The sequence below is a fragment of the Hypomesus transpacificus genome, chromosome 11 (assembly GCF_021917145.1).
Source record: "Hypomesus transpacificus isolate Combined female chromosome 11, fHypTra1, whole genome shotgun sequence".
NCBI lineage: Eukaryota > Metazoa > Chordata > Actinopteri > Osmeriformes > Osmeridae > Hypomesus > Hypomesus transpacificus.
This window is the reverse complement of record NC_061070.1, coordinates 4,223,138-4,239,608: the sequence shown is the minus strand read 5'-3', so window position 1 is coordinate 4,239,608 and position 16,471 is coordinate 4,223,138. Positions and strand designations below refer to the sequence as shown.

The window sequence follows — 16,471 nt, the reverse complement described above, 5'->3', positions numbered from 1 at the left end:
CATTCATTCATCCATCCATCCATGCCACATTAATTTATGTTTTTGGCGCCTAAAACGAGGAGTGATTGAATAAACAAAGAGAGGGGAGGAGGGGAGGGACACAAGGCGACCAAACGCGCCTTCGGGGAAGAGAGAATGGCTCCACCCCCGAGTTTGTCGCTATCTACGATTAGATCAAGACCCGACCGACATTGTAACCAATGAGCGCCGGTTGCCGTCATCCATGCTATAAATACTGTGCCCCAACCGGTGCCCTCTGCAACGCGTTTGAAATATACATATAGTCAAGATGAGCGGAAGAGGCAAAACCGGAGGCAAAGCCAGGGCCAAGGCCAAAACCAGGTCGTCCCGCGCTGGGCTCCAGTTCCCTGTGGGTCGTGTACACAGGCTTCTCCGCAAGGGCAACTATGCGCAGCGTGTGGGAGCTGGCGCACCCGTCTACCTGGCAGCAGTGCTTGAGTACCTCACCGCTGAGATCCTGGAGTTGGCCGGCAATGCGGCTCGTGACAACAAGAAGACCCGTATCATTCCCCGTCATCTGCAGTTGGCCGTCCGAAACGACGAGGAACTCAATAAACTTCTTGGTGGCGTTACGATCGCTCAGGGTGGAGTATTGCCCAACATTCAGGCGGTCCTTCTCCCCAAGAAGACTGAGAAGGCCGTTAAGGCTAAGTAAAGACTAAACCTTGGTTTCACTTTCCCCAAAGGCTCTTTTAAGAGCCACCCACTACACTCTTCAAAAGCGCATTGTTTTTAATTTCTCACTAGATACTGTTGTATTGGACTGGTCAATTAAAGCCAGTGTCAATAATAGAGTAAGACTATCGCCACATTGGAACCAAGAAGTAAAGCAACATGGGTTCTACTTCGTGGAGCTCCGCCCCATAGGGGAGCTCTGCTCCTAATGGTTTACCCGCTGCCTAGTGCAGCCAATGACTGAAGATCAAAATGTATCCGCACCTATCACTCACACAGGTGCCCTATATAAGGGGGTGACAGCCGTCACTCATCCTCCCAAAAAAATTCAGCACGGGTTGCTTGAATTCACTGGCTTGAAGATAGAAGAGTATCGCGAAGAAAAGAAAAATGAGCTTTTCCATGCCACCGCTCCCGCGCAAGGCTCTTTTAAGAGCCAAGTGCAGGTGCCGTTACCTGGAGGCTGAGGGGGACCGCCACGAATTCTGTTTCGTGTGCATGGGACCCCGGCATGCCAGGGACGGGTTGGTGGATTCCCCTGACTGCGAATCATGCGCTTGCCTCTCCGTTTCGGAGAGGCGGCTGCCCTTAGATTTTTTCCAGGTGGAAGAGCCCCTTGAAGATGTGGTCTCGGCCCTGCTCTCCGACGAGGAGAGTTCGGAGTTTGAGGACCACCTCGAGGCGGCAAATGAGGCGCAACCGTCTAGTAGGGACCCTCCTGTGGAGGTTATCCTGAAGAACGTGTTGCGCACAGCCCCCCTGTCCTTTCCTGATGTGGAAGGGCGGGCGCTGAGTTCAATTTCGGAGGATGAGGAGGAGCCGGCTCCCGGCCCTACTGTCACTTCTGCACTGTCTCGAAGGGCGGATTTCCCTGCAATCATTAAGAAAGCAGCGGAGATCATGGGCGTTCCGCTGCCGGCCTCTCCTCCTGTGGAGGAAGAGGACCCGTGGGAGGTTGGCCCCCATGCAAAACGCATGAAGACTTCAAAACCCCTGTGCCCCACCATGCCAAAGCTGGCTGATTACGTGCAGGGCTCCTGGGAAGCGCCTTTGATGGCTAACGCGCCAGTCAAAGCCCTGCTCCCTTTCACGAGGGTGACCGGGCTGGGAGAGGCGGTTAAGACCGGCCCCCCGCCCTTGGAACCGTCCCTCGCGGCATACCTGGTTCCAGGGGCCAGCGCGTGGATGACGGCTAAGAAGGCAAACCTGCCGTCCTCCCGTGACAAGCTTACTGCCTCTCTGGCAGACAAAGCTTATGTCTGGGGTGCGCAGGCAGCGGCAGCCTCCGGCAACGCCGCCCTTTTAACGGCGGCGGTCTCAAAGCTCTCGACAGAGAAACCTGAGGGCCTGTTGCCGGAGGAGACGTCGTGGGTGGCCAGGATGGCGTCCGCGGCGCTCCACCTGAATCAGGGGGCGGCTATTTGTGCAGGCAGAGCAATGGGCAACAGCCTTGTTGTTCATCGCCACCTCTGGCTGTCCCTGACGGCCATGAAAGAGGCGGACAAGTCTGCCCTGCTGAATGCCCCGGTGACGGGCGAGGGCCTGTTCGGACCGGCTGTGGCTGCAGCGTCCGAACGCTTCTCGCGCCTGGAGGAGGAGAGGAAGCACCTGCTGGGGCATATGCCCCTGCAGAAAAAGGCTAACGCTGCTCCCTTCTCTATCCCTGCAGGTGCCACACAAGGTAGAAGGAAACGAGCTCGCCGTCCGGTGGCACGAGCGGCCACTGCGACGCAGGCTGCTCCTCCCGTGACACCTGTTCCACCTTTGGCTGTTCCCCCCGAGAGAGCGGGTTACAGCCGTCCACCTAATCCCAGCTGGCGTGGTGGCGGAGGTGGGAAAAAGAGGTGGGCGTGACTGGCGGCGGGGACCGAGGCTTCGGTTCCCACCCCTGTTTGTAGGGATGAAATAAAGAGGCTTGGACCTCCGCTTTACTCTTTCCCAGAAAGACAAGTGTTCCATCCAGTGCCTCTTGCAATCTCGACAGTTACTGAGCTGAGCACTCGTACTGTTGTCGAGCGGAGTAATGAGTTGGTTTCGGTTCGCGAGTTTCCCACTACTAGCGATGCCAAACCATCGGGCACGTACATAGCGGAGTCTGGCCCAGCTAGCAAGCGTGTGGCCAGACCGCTAGCCGCCCCCATGCGCCATAACATTGCGTGTGACTCTGTTATCACGTTACATGAGCCACCGCTGCAACGTTACGCGCAGACCTCTGGTCGCGCTGTGAGTCTTCTCGAGGATCATAATGAGGACAGCACTCAGGCCTCTTTTGGCCTTGAGACGCTGCTCCAGCCCTTTCGAGTTGACCCCGCCTTGGGCTGTGTCGCCGAGTCGGTGCACAGCGGCGGCTGGGGTCAGACGAGAGTACGGCCGTTTCCTGTCTGCGGCTCCGCAGCTGAACGCACGCCCGCTCTCTCTGCATTATGCAGAGTGGCGAGAGTCATGCTCACTGTCAGGCTGGCTAGACAGGATACTGAGAGAGGGTTATACCATCCAGTTCATGCGCACTCCTCCTCCTTTCAGAGGAGTGAGGGAGACACGCTTGTCCTGCCCGCTGAAAGCGCTCGCACTTCGGAAAGAGATAGCGAGCTTGCTGACCAAAGGGACGGTGATCCCTGTCCCCAGAGATCAAGAGAACTCGGGTCTCTACTCCCCTTATTTTTTGGTTCCCAAGAAAAACGGGCAGATGAGACCGATTTTAGATCTGAGGGTGCTCAACGAGAGTGTGGCCAAACGGCCCTTTCGCATGCTGACGATAAAGCGTTTGCTGACTTGTGTGCAGCGGAACGACTTTGGGATCAGCATAGATCTGAAGGACGCGTATTTCCATGTGCCTATCAAACTGAAGCACAGGAGATTTCTGCGTTTTGCCTTCGAGGGGAAGAAGTACGAGTACACGCGCCTGCCGTTTGGGTACGCGCTGGCTCCTCGAACTTTCTCCAAGTGCGTGGAAGCAGCTCTAGAACCGTTACGGCGGAGGGGTATACGCATTCTGGCGTACCTCGACGACCTGTTAGTTCTGGCTCAGTCTCCGGACAGAGCTATCCAGGACGCGATCTCACTGGTGACTCAGCTCAGCCAGTTGGGGTTCGCGGTCAACTGGGAGAAGAGCGCTCCATGGCCCGCTCAGCAGTTTACCTACCTAGGTATCCATTTGGACACTGTTGGGATGAGAGCCAGACTGTCGGCACCACGGAGAGAGGCTATTTCGATAGCTCTCCGTGCGTTCCGGGTCTCACGCACAATCACCGCACTGTCGGGGATGTCCCTGTTGGGGTTGATGGCGGCGGCTCATGTAGTAGTGCCATTGGGCCTGTTATACATGCGCAAGCTGCAGAGATGGTTCGCTCAGCTGCGGTTGGATCCGGTGCGACACCGCCGCAGACTGCTAGTGATACCGAGATCAGTCAAAGCCGATCTGAGCCATTGGAGAGACCCGCGTGTCTTGACGCGCGGAGTCGACATGGGCAGAGTGACATCTCTCTACCCGGTCTTTACGGACGCGTCCTTGACCGGGTGGGGTGGAGTATGTCAGGCGGGCTCAATAGGAGGAAGATGGGAACCGTCAGAGACGCGTCACATCAACCTCCTGGAGCTCGAAGCGGTTCGACTGACTCTGTGCCATTTCGCGCTGGTGTTGAAGGATCAAGACGTTCTCGTCAGATCCGACAACAGGGCGACGGTGGCTTACATCAACAGACAGGGAGGGGTGCGCTCTCCATCTCTTCATCGCTTAGCGGAGGAAGTGTGGACTTGGGCTTTCACGCACCTGCGCTCCCTGAGAGCTCAGCACATTCAAGGTCTGCTCAACGAAGGAGCGGACCTGATGTCAAGGGGCGGCCCGAGAGAGGACGAGTGGAGGTTGAAACCGTCCATCGTTTCTCTGATCTGGGCACGCTTCGGCCGAGCACAGGTGGATCTGTTTGCGTCACGAGACAACACACAGTGTCCTCTATGGTTCTCGCTGCGCACACAGGACAGACCTCCGCTGGGAGTCGATGCGTTTGCGCACCGTTCCTGGCCGAGAGGTCTACTGTACGCATTTCCACCTCTGGCCTCCATCCTTCCCTTGCTGGCTCGGGTGAGGTCGGAGGGGCTGTCGGTCATTCTGATAGCCCCCGATCGCCCCGGAGCCCCGTGGTTCCCGGAACTGATGGGGATGCTGGTAGGCGGGCCTTGGCCCATACCTCACCAGATGGATGCGCTCTCTCAGGCCGGAGGCCTGGTGAAGAGCCCTCCAGTGATCGGAGGCCCACTTATGGCCTGGCTACTGAGAGGGAGCTCTTAGAGCGCAGGGGTCTGTCTGATGCTGTCATTCAGACCATTCTGGGTGCGCGCGCACAATCTACTGCTAGAGGGTACGCGTCGCGCTGGCAAGCCTTTGCACAATGGTGTGGAAAACGGAACCTTGACCCGGTCTCATGTCCGGTCGAAATGTTCTTGTTTTTCTTACAATCGTTGTTTGACGAGGGCTTAGCCGCGAGCACTGTGCGTGTTTACGCGGCTGCCATTTCGGCATGTCACGAAGGGTTCGCCAAGACGACACTGTTCAGCCACCCGCTGGTCAAGCGTTTTCTGGCTGGGGTGTGTAGGCTCAGGCCACCTCCGAGAGCGTCAGCACCTACATGGGATTTATCTCTGGTGTTAGACGCTCTGTGCGGACCACCTTTCGAGCCCGTAGACAACGTGCCATTACGTTTGCTTTCTCTCAAGACGAGTCTGCTCCTCGCTTTGACTACGGCTAAGCGAGTGAGCGACTTGTGCGCTCTGTCAACGCGCGCGGATTGTTTGATCATCTCGGGTGATCGAACGAGAGCAGTGTTGCGTCCTAATCCGGCCTTTATCCCCAAGGTGATTAGCCGAGCGTTCAGGGCACAGAGCTGCAAACTGAGAGCCTTTTTCCCGCCTCCGCACAGCGGAGAGGAGGAAAGACGCTTACATGGGCTGTGCCCAGTGCGCGCTCTGTCGCGCTATCTGGAATGCACTGCAAGTATCAGATCTTCTCCCCAGTTACTGATCTGCTACGGTGGATCGAGAGCTGGCTTGCCACTCTCCAAACAGAGACTTTCTCACTGGCTCTGCGAGGCTATTGGTCTCGCATACGAGTCTATGAGATGTCCCGTGCCACCTGGCATTCGGGCTCATTCCACCCGAGGAGTGGCAGCCTCAGCCGCCATCCTCAGGGGTGTGGGAGTGGAGGAGATTTGTGAGGCGGCGTCTTGGTCGTCGCCTTCACCATTTGTACGATATTATCTTTTGGACGTTTCCTCCTCATCTTTTGCGCATTCTGTCCTCAGCATGGCTGGTGGATCAGGTGTAGCGAGATGACAACTTGCTAGGTTCTTGTGGGCCCTAGATGCGAGTTGTTCGTTGGTTATATCGCCAAATGTGGGACAGGCAGACGTTCTCAGTTGAGATGTCTTTACTGTATGTATTCTGTTGCCCCTCCAGCTATGCTGTTGTGCAGGCGAGAGAAACAACATGAGTTTCTAAGTAAACTTCCCCTGTTTTTCTTACCCCGGACGGCTCTCTGTGTCACAGTAGGGGCCTGACCGGGAGGACAGACCCTATGTATTATTTACATCAGCAGGTCTGTCCTCGGTGTCTTGTGAGACGATGTGTCTTTTTAGATCTAGTCTCGCTGGGGGTATATCTGGCCTCGCTCGCTCCGCCTAAACCATTAGGAGCAGAGCTCCCCTATGGGGCGGAGCTCCACGAAGTAGAACGATAGTTAATGGAGGTAACTCCAGTTCTATGAGTGGAGCGGAGCCCCATAGGGCTGCAAGCCCAGCTCGACTTATTCAACCAGGCTGTATTTAATACTTTTGGGAGGATGAGTGACGGCTGTCACCCCCTTATATAGGGCACCTGTGTGAGTGATAGGTGCGGATACATTTTGATCTTCAGTCATTGGCTGCACTAGGCAGCGGGTAAACCATTAGGAGCAGAGCTCCCCTATGGGGCTCCGCTCCACTCATAGAACTGGAGTTACCTCCATTAACTATCGTTGCTGTGCTGTTCATTCGATGTGTATAAGCCAGTGCTCATTCCTTCGGAATGGTCAGGAAAATGAAATGCTGGATTACTTTGGATCGATATGCGCCTTAAATTGAAATAATTGAATACTGTATTTATGCTCAGGTTGTCATTGGTGTGAAAAAAGTCGAATGAAAGAATGAATTTAGGCCGCATGTTTATTAATGTACTCATTCATTAAACGACTACGTGCCCGCCACTGGGCGTAACGGTGCGAAGGATCAGAGCGGAGCAAGAAGGTTTCAAGTGTGGGCGGGAACGGACGCTAGGTCCCCGAGTCCAATTGCCAAAGGAGAAGGTGTCGACGGTCTTCCAATCAGTCTGCTCGGGAGAGAAGTCCAATCAGCAGACGACAAACCGACCATATAAACTTGTACTTATTCTTTCTACCAGGACTTCACTTCAACTCGAAGACAAGTATCATGGCTAGAACCAAGCAGACCGCTCGTAAGTCTACCGGTGGCAAAGCCCCGAGGAAGCAGCTCGCCACAAAGGCTGCTCGTAAGAGCGCGCCAGCTACCGGTGGCGTGAAGAAGCCCCATCGTTACAGGCCGGGGACCGTGGCTCTGAGAGAGATCCGTCGTTCTATTTCGTGGAGCTCCGCCCCATAGGGGAGCTCTGCTCCTAATGGTTTACCCGCTGCCTAGTGCAGCCAATGACTGAAGATCAAAATGTACCCGCACCTATCACTCACACAGGTGCCCTATATAAGGGGGTGACAGCCGTCACTCATCCTCCCAAAAAATTCAGCACGGGTTGCTTGAATTCACTGGCTTGAAGATAGAAGAGTATCGCGAAGAAAAGAAAAATGAGCTTTTCCATGCCACCGCTCCCGCGCAAGGCTCTTTTAAGAGCCAAGTGCAGGTGCCGTTACCTGGAGGCTGAGGGGGACCGCCACGAATTCTGTTTCGTGTGCATGGGACCCCGGCATGCCAGGGACGGGTTGGTGGATTCCCCTGACTGCGAATCATGCGCTTGCCTCTCCGTTTCGGAGAGGCGGCTGCGCTTTGATTTTTTCCAGGTGGAAGAGCCCCTTGAAGATGTGGTCTCGGCCCTGATCTCCGACGAGGAGAGTTCGGAGTTTGAGGACCACCTCGAGGCGGCAAATGAGGCGCAACCGTCTAGTAGGGACCCTCCTGTGGAGGTTATCCTGAAGAACGTGTTGCGCACAGCCCCCCTGTCCTTTCCTGATGTGGAAGGGCGGGCGCTGAGTTCAATTTCGGAGGATGACGAGGAGCCGGCTCCCGGCCCTACTGTCACTTCTGCACTGTCTCGAAGGGCGGATTTCCCTGCAATCATTAAGAAAGCAGCGGAGATCATGGGCGTTCCGCTGCCGGCCTCTCCTCCTGTGGAGGAAGAGGACCCGTGGGAGGTTGGCCCCCATGCAAAACGCATGAAGACTTCAAAACCCCTGTGCCCCACCATGCCAAAGCTGGCTGATTACGTGCAGGGCTCCTGGGAAGCGCCTTTGATGGCTAACGCGCCAGTCAAAGCGCTGCTCCCTTTCACGAGGGTGACCGGGCTGGGAGAGGCGGTTAAGACCGGCCCCCCGCCCTTGGAACCGTCCCTCGCGGCATACCTGGTTCCAGGGGCCAGCGCGTGGATGACGACTAAGAAGGCAAACCTGCCGTCCTCCCGTGACAAGCTTACTGCCTCTCTGGCAGACAAAGCTTATGTCTGGGGTGCGCAGGCAGCGGCAGCCTCCGGCAACGCCGCCCTTTTAACGGCAGCGGTCTCAAAGCTCTCGACGGAGAAACCTGAGGGCCTGTCGCCGGAGGAGACGTCGTGGGTGGCCAGGATGGCGTCCGCGGCGCTCCACCTGAATCAGGGGGCGGCCATTTGTGCAGGCAGAGCAATGGGCAACAGCCTTGTTGTTCATCGCCACCTCTGGCTGTCCCTGACGGCCATGAGAGAGGCGGACAAGTCTGCCCTGCTGAATGCCCCGGTGACGGGCGAGGGCCTGTTCGGACCGGCTGTGGCCGCAGCGTCCGAACGCTTCTCGCGCCTGGAGGAGGAGAGGAAGCACCTGCTGGGGCATATGCCCCTGCAGAAAAAGGCTAACGCTGCTCCCTTCTCTATCCCTGCAGGTGCCACACAAGGTAGAAGGAAACGAGCTCGCCGTCCGGTGGCACGAGCGGCCACTGCGACGCAGGCTGCTCCTCCCGTGACACCTGTTCCACCTTTGGCTGTTCCCCCCGAGAGAGCGGGTTACAGCCGTCCGCCTAATCCCAGCTGGCGTGGTGGCGGAGGTGGGAAAAAGAGGACAGCGTGACTGGCGGCGGGGACCGAGGCTTCGGTTCCCACCCCTGTTTGTAGGGATGAAATAAAGAGGCTTGGACCTCCGCTTTACTCTTTCCCAGAAAGACAAGTGTTCCATCCAGTGCCTCTTACAATCTCGACAGTTACTGAGCTGAGCACTCGTACTGTTGTCGAGCGGAGTAATGAGTTGGTTTCGGTTCGCGAGTTTCCAACTACTAGCGATGCCAAACCATCGGGCACGTACATAGCGGAGTCTGGCCCAGCTAGCAAGCGTGTGGCCAGACCGCTAGCCTCCCCCATGCGCCATAACACAGCGTGTGACTCTGTTATCACGTTACATGAGCCACCGCTGCAACGTTACGCGCAGACCTCTGGTCGCGCTGTGAGTCTTCTCGAGGATCATAATGAGGACAGCACTCAGGCCTCTTTTGGCCTTGAGACGCTGCTCCAGCCCTTTCGAGTTGACCCCGCCTTGGGCTGTGTCGCCGAGTCGGTGCACAGCGGCGGCTGGGGTCAGACGAGAGTACGGCCGTTTCCTGTCTGCGGCTCCGCAGCTGAACGCACGCCCGCTCTCTCTGCATTATGCAGAGTGGCGAGAGTCATGCTCACTGTCAGGCTGGCTAGACAGGATACTGAGAGAGGGTTATACCATCCAGTTCATGCGCACTCCTCCTCCTTTCAGAGGAGTGAGGGAGACACGCTTGTCCTGTCCGCTGAAAGCGCTCGCACTTCGGAAAGAGATAGCGAGCTTGCTGACCAAAGGGACGGTGATCCCTGTCCCCAGAGATCAAGAGAACTCGGGTCTCTACTCCCCTTATTTTTTGGTTCCCAAGAAAAACGGGCAGATGAGACCGATTTTAGATCTGAGGGTGCTCAACGAGAGTGTGGCCAAACGGCCCTTTCGCATGCTGACGATAAAGCGTTTGCTGACTTGTGTGCAGCGGAACGACTTTGGGATCAGCATAGATCTGAAGGACGCGTATTTCCATGTGCCTATCAAACTGAAGCACAGGAGATTTCTGCGTTTTGCCTTCGAGGGGAAGAAGTACGAGTACACGCGCCTGCCGTTTGGGTACGCGCTGGCTCCTCGAACTTTCTCCAAGTGCGTGGAAGCAGCTCTAGAACCGTTACGGCGGAGGGGTATACGCATTCTGGCGTACCTCGACGACCTGTTAGTTCTGGCTCAGTCTCCGGACAGAGCTATCCAGGACGCGATCTCACTGGTGACTCAGCTCAGCCAGTTGGGGTTCGCGGTCAACTGGGAGAAGAGCGCTCCATGGCCCGCTCAGCAGTTTACCTACCTAGGTATCCATTTGGACACTGTTGGGATGAGAGCCAGACTGTCGGCACCACGGAGAGAGGCTATTTCGATAGCTCTCCGTGCGTTCCGGGTCTCACGCACAGTCACCGCACTGTCGGTGATGTCCCTGTTGGGGTTGATGGCGGCGGCTCATGTAGTAGTGCCATTGGGCCTGTTATACATGCGCAAGCTGCAGAGATGGTTCGCTCAGCTGCGGTTGGATCCGGTGCGACACCGCCGCAGACTGCTAGTGATACCGAGATCAGTCAAAGCCGATCTGAGCCATTGGAGAGACCCGCGTGTCTTGACGCGCGGAGTCGACATGGGCAGAGTGACATCTCTCTACCCGGTCTTTACGGACGCGTCCTTGACCGGGTGGGGTGGAGTATGTCAGGCGGGCTCAATAGGAGGAAGATGGGAACCGTCAGAGACGCGTCACATCAACCTCCTGGAGCTCGAAGCGGTTCGACTGACTCTGTGCCATTTCGCGCTGGTGTTGAAGGATCAAGACGTTCTCGTCAGATCCGACAACAGGGCGACGGTGGCTTACATCAACAGACAGGGAGGGGTGCGCTCTCCATCTCTTCATCGCTTAGCGGAGGAAGTGTGGACTTGGGCTTTCACGCACCTGCGCTCCCTGAGAGCTCAGCACATTCAAGGTCTGCTCAACGAAGGAGCGGACCTGATGTCAAGGGGCGGCCCGAGAGAGGACGAGTGGAGGTTGAAACCGTCCATCGTTTCTCTGATCTGGGCACGCTTCGGCCGAGCACAGGTGGATCTGTTTGCGTCACGAGACAACACACAGTGTCCTCTATGGTTCTCGCTGCGCACACAGGACAGACCTCCGCTGGGAGTCGATGCGTTTGCGCACCGTTCCTGGCCGAGAGGTCTACTGTACGCATTTCCACCTCTGGCCTCCATCCTTCCCTTGCTGGCTCGGGTGAGGTCGGAGGGGCTGTCGGTCATTCTGATAGCCCCCGATCGCCCCGGAGCCCCGTGGTTCCCGGAACTGATGGGGATGCTGGTAGGCGGGCCTTGGCCCATACCTCACCAGATGGATGCGCTCTCTCAGGCCGGAGGCCTGGTGAAGAGCCCTCCAGTGATCGGAGGCCCACTTATGGCCTGGCTACTGAGAGGGAGCTCTTAGAGCGCAGGGGTCTGTCTGATGCTGTCATTCAGACCATTCTGGGTGCGCGCGCACAATCTACTGCTAGAGGGTACGCGTCGCGCTGGCAAGCCTTTGCACAATGGTGTGGAAAACGGAACCTTGACCCGGTCTCATGTCCGGTCGAAATGTTCTTGTTTTTCTTACAATCGTTGTTTGACGAGGGCTTAGCCGCGAGCACTGTGCGTGTTTACGCGGCTGCCATTTCGGCATGTCACGAAGGGTTCGCCAAGACGACACTGTTCAGCCACCCGCTGGTCAAGCGTTTTCTGGCTGGGGTGTGTAGGCTCAGGCCACCTCCGAGAGCGTCAGCACCTACATGGGATTTATCTCTGGTGTTAGACGCTCTGTGCGGACCACCTTTCGAGCCCGTAGACAACGTGCCATTACGTTTGCTTTCTCTCAAGACGAGTCTGCTCCTCGCTTTGACTACGGCTAAGCGAGTGAGCGACTTGTGCGCTCTGTCAACGCGCGCGGATTGTTTGATCATCTCGGGTGATCGAACGAGAGCAGTGTTGCGTCCTAATCCGGCCTTTATCCCCAAGGTGATTAGCCGAGCGTTCAGGGCACAGAGCTGCGAACTGAGAGCCTTTTTCCCGCCTCCGCACAGCGGAGAGGAGGAAAGACGCTTACATGGGCTGTGCCCAGTGCGCGCTCTGTCGCGCTATCTGGAATGCACTGCAAGTATCAGATCTTCTCCCCAGTTACTGATCTGCTACGGTGGATCGAGAGCTGGCTTGCCACTCTCCAAACAGAGACTTTCTCACTGGCTCTGCGAGGCTATTGGTCTCGCATACGAGTCTATGAGATGTCCCGTGCCACCTGGCATTCGGGCTCATTCCACCCGAGGAGTGGCAGCCTCAGCCGCCATCCTCAGGGGTGTGGGAGTGGAGGAGATTTGTGAGGCGGCGTCTTGGTCGTCGCCTTCACCATTTGTACGATATTATCTTTTGGACGTTTCCTCCTCATCTTTTGTGCATTCTGTCCTCAGCATGGCTGGTGGATCAGGTGTAGCGAGATGACAACTTGCTAGGTTCTTGTGGGCCCTAGATGCGAGTTGTTCGTTGGTTATATCGCCAAATGTGGGACAGGCAGACGTTCTCAGTTGAGATGTCTTTACTGTATGTATTCTGTTGCCCCTCCAGCTATGCTGTTGTGCAGGCGAGGGAAACAACATGAGTTTCTAAGTAAACTTCCCCTGTTTTTCTTACCCCGGACGGCTCTCTGTGTCACAGTAGGGGCCTGACCGGGAGGACAGACCCTATGTATTATTTACATCAGCAGGTCTGTCCTCGGTGTCTTGTGAGGTGATGTGTCTTTTTAGATCTAGTCTCACTGGGGGTATATCTGGCCTCGCTCGCTCCGCCTAAACCATTAGGAGCAGAGCTCCCCTATGGGGCGGAGCTCCACGAAATAGAACGATAGTTAATGGAGGTAACTCCAGTTCTATGAGTGGAGCGGAGCCCCATAGGGTTGCAGGCCCAGCTCGACTTATTCAACCCGGCTGTATTTAATACTTTTGGGAGGATGAGTGACGGCTGTCACCCCCTTATATAGGGCACCTGTGTGAGTGATAGGTGCGGGTACATTTTGATCTTCAGTCATTGGCTGCACTAGGCAGCGGGTAAACCATTAGGAGCAGAGCTCCCCTATGGGGCTCCGCTCCACTCATATAACTGGAGTTACCTCCATTAACTATCGTTATCAGAAGTCCACCGAACTGCTCATTCGCAAACTTCCATTCCAGTGTCTGGTGAGGGAAATCGCCCAGGACTTCAAGACCGACCTGCGTTTCCAGAGTTCCGCTGTGATGGCTCTGCAGGAGGCCAGTGAGGCTTACCTAGTCGGTCTGTTCGAGGACACTAACCTGTGCGCCATCCACGCCAAGAGGGTCACTATCATGCCCAAGGACATCCAGCTGGCCCGCCACATCCGCGGAGAGCGCGCCTAGACGACTGTTGTCTGATCTCGAAACCCACAAAGGCTCTTTTAAGAGCTACCTCACTGAAAACGAAAAGACAAATACCTTCCGTGTCAAACGGTTTGGTCATACGTTCTTAAGTCTGCAAGTAATGATTGCTGACACTTGAAATTCAAACAAGGATTGAAGCCTTTTTTTCTTATGGCTTTATAAACTTATTTAATACTATTTACTGTGGCAGGGAGATGCATGTAATAATACGGATCTTAATTTTAAAAGTAGGAATGTGTCAAGTTTAATACAAAAGGGGGGGGATAATACGCTTCAGTATGCTCAATAGTCCACTATGATTTTGGGGGGGGGGGGGGGGGGGGGGTGGAAGAGACAACAGCTCTACAATGTTTCATCAGTTTGTGATAGGACATGATTATTGTACAACCAGATGTTTTAAGTATTAACCCTTCTGTTAAGTTCAAAATGACCTGTTTTCAAGTTTAACAAACTCTGAAATAACATTAAGCTTGATTTGTTCAGTTGGTAATATCCCCAATATAAGCTACATTGAAACACAATAATTTTGCTTAGTTTAAAGTACACGTAAAGTAATGAGAGAATTTATATTTAATATAATAAAATGGCTGTTTTCACTTCTTCGGCACTGAAGAGTCGGCTTGCCTTTTTTGGGGTATCTTGACAGTAACACTAACTCCTCCAACGGCCTTGGCCAAATGCAATTACAAGTAAGAAAATAAATGGTGAAGAAAAAAGAGATGTGTAAATAGCTCCAGGGCTCCGGACTAACTTTTTTTACTAAGACCACCTAGTATGAAAATGACTGAAATGTTTTGGACCGTAAGCGGAACATTTAGGGGCACACTTTAAATTGACATACAATGCAATTATTAACGCAACTATAGAGGGCACAATTTCTTTTTCTTTTTTTTACAACTGATATACAGCGGCGCACCACACAAACTTGAGTTTAAATACATTATTTAATGTGACATTACTTACTGCACATGCAAGTCTTAGCTAAATGCCTTAAATGTGAAGCACTTATCCAAGGGCGTAACCACGCATTCTTTGGGGGGGGGGGGGGCGGTTGTGTGTCCCCCAATATTGACAAAATACCCATCTGTCCCCCCCCAATACACAGCAGAAAATATGTTAAATGTATGTTCTCCTTTTATGAACCCTGTCAATGGATCGTTCTCTTGTTATGTCTTATTTATTTTCAATTTATAGTGGAGAGCGGGGGTGAAAGTAAAACTTGTCAGAAAAACTGAATTTTAAAAGAGAATGTTTTAGACATAGATATATTTTTGCTTGGGTCCATAACTTACAAGTGTGGTCTATCAATACCAGATGGTATTTTGTACAAATGTTGAACAACTTCAGTATAATTTCATCTTGAACACAAGTTGCACATTGTTACTTTCGACCCCATCAGTTGGGACTAAAGTAACACAGGGGTGAGTCAAAAGTAACACAACGATACAAGCTAGATTTTTTTGTGTTACTCTGGTTTTTATTACATATACCTAACTATGACCTTGTTAATATGTAACTGCAAACATATTTTGTCCATTAGTTTTGCCCCAAAAAATATGAATTTTAAATTTCAGTTGCATCAAATATTTCTTATCATTTTTTACTGAATCAGACCTCTGTCTGTCTTTCTGACCCTCACTCTTAGCATATTATATTGATGTAATATGACATAAACATGTTTTAATAAATGCTTTCCACAGTGCTCGAAGTGGACCGGTACTCACCGGTACGCAGTACCGGCACCTCTACATTTTACTCTTAAGCGTACCGGCACCTTTTCTTGCGTGCCGGTACACTAGATTCGAAAAAGTTATCTAGACAGCATCAACTGATGCCTCAGCAAAACAGATTTTTCACTGCTGCTTTCAAACCTAGAAACTAAAAGACTTTCGTTTATAAGTAATTGTGTTAGCCTGGCTTCAGAAAGGCGCTAAAAGAACGTGTGCCAGAGCCAGACACGTCAACAGATGTCCAAGTCCAACCAGAAACATCGGGTAGGCTACGAATCATGAGCTTCAAACTTGTTTAAATAAATACGTACATTTATGCATGGCTGCGGGAACTAGTGGTGCTGAGGGTGCTGCAGCACCCCCTGAGAGCACGAGAATTTAAAATGATATGACTTTAAAATCCACCACCGCGGAATAGCCCCGCAGTAGCGGACTGGCCATCGGGAACACCGGGAGAAGAACAACGATGGAAAACGATGGAGTATAAGAAACGTAAGGGTGGGGCTGAAAAATAAAGAGAAAAAAAGACATAACTTTCACTAGACAAGGTTTTACCCATTAAAAACAGCCATTTTTATTTTACACAAGGCTCAAAAAACTATTTTGCGCTCAAATAAAGGCCAAAAAAGTTGGCCTTAAAGTATCGAACTCCTGAACTAGCATCACATCAAACACAGACTATGCATGCATTAGCAGGCAGCAGTGGTGGCGTAGCTATACGGTGGCCGGTTCTGGTGGGCTGGTGTGGATAAAAGTCCAGGGCCTATTTTTACTCCCAGTCCGTCCCTGCCGCCCCGCAACATTAAGCCACCCCCCTGATAAAATATGTTCCCGAGGCTATGCATTTATGTTGTTAATAAATAGGCTAACATTAAATTGTTGTTGTACCAGAAATCCAAGTTTAGTTTTTCACTGTAGAAATCTCACATTTCATAATGATTTGCCAATGCAAGAGAGTACCGGCACCTTTTTTTCTCCACTTCAAGAACTGGCTTTCCACAAACAGAAATTCACCACATACTATTGCATTAGTGGCGGGACAAAAGCTAATTTAAACATTTAAACCAGATTTACTTTTAACTGAAAAACTCTGACAAGGCAACCTTCAAAATGTGTTACAGCACTAAATAACCTGTAGATTGATCTGTGACTGTGACACATGAAACGGGAAACACAACTTGTAATTAGCAAAAAAGGACCGCCTCAGTCATTTACTTTGCGCACTCGAAAAGTGCTTTCCGCACCTAACCACGGCAAACAATGACGACATCACGTGAAATTTGGCAGTTCCATCAATGGTTGCATTCTGAAGG

General features: G+C 53.2%; 3 protein-coding genes across 3 annotated transcripts; all 3 read left to right on the top strand.

Annotated features, from left to right (window-relative positions):
* The first annotated feature begins 289 nt into the window (after positions 1-289).
* Positions 290-676, top strand: LOC124473378 (histone H2A). The gene has a single exon (XM_047028715.1). It carries the CDS (start codon positions 290-292, stop codon positions 674-676), a length of 387 nt encoding a protein of 128 aa, XP_046884671.1.
* Positions 677-1,086: 410 nt separating this feature from the next.
* On the top strand, positions 1,087-5,049 carry LOC124473705. Its single transcript, XM_047029340.1, has 3 exons — positions 1,087-2,377; positions 2,681-3,049; positions 3,153-5,049. The coding sequence occupies exons 1-3, from the start codon at positions 1,087-1,089 to the stop codon at positions 4,982-4,984; spliced, it is 3,492 nt and encodes a 1,163-aa protein (XP_046885296.1). The 3' UTR covers positions 4,985-5,049.
* A 2,105-nt stretch (positions 5,050-7,154) lies between these two features.
* LOC124473377 (histone H3-like) lies at positions 7,155-13,407 on the top strand. The gene is made up of 2 exons (XM_047028714.1): positions 7,155-7,314; positions 13,139-13,407. Exons 1-2 carry the CDS (start codon positions 7,155-7,157, stop codon positions 13,405-13,407), a joined length of 429 nt encoding a protein of 142 aa, XP_046884670.1.
* The last annotated feature ends 3,064 nt before the right edge of the window (positions 13,408-16,471 follow it).

Bases quoted from the DNA above. Each gene is read 5' to 3' on its own strand.
- LOC124473378 (XM_047028715.1), top strand. From the start codon at position 290: ATGAGCGGAAGAGGCAAAACCGGAGGCAAAGCCAGGGCCAAGGCCAAA.
- LOC124473705 (XM_047029340.1), top strand. From the start codon at position 1,087: ATGAGCTTTTCCATGCCACCGCTCCCGCGCAAGGCTCTTTTAAGAGCC. The intron at 2,378-2,680 runs GTAGAAGGAAAC...CAATCTCGACAG, and splicing joins CCCTGCAGGTGCCACACAAG to TTACTGAGCTGAGCACTCGT. The intron at 3,050-3,152 runs GTCAGACGAGAG...GCTCACTGTCAG, and splicing joins GGTGCACAGCGGCGGCTGGG to GCTGGCTAGACAGGATACTG.
- LOC124473377 (XM_047028714.1), top strand. From the start codon at position 7,155: ATGGCTAGAACCAAGCAGACCGCTCGTAAGTCTACCGGTGGCAAAGCC. The intron at 7,315-13,138 runs GTTCTATTTCGT...ATATAACTGGAG, and splicing joins GGCTCTGAGAGAGATCCGTC to TTACCTCCATTAACTATCGT.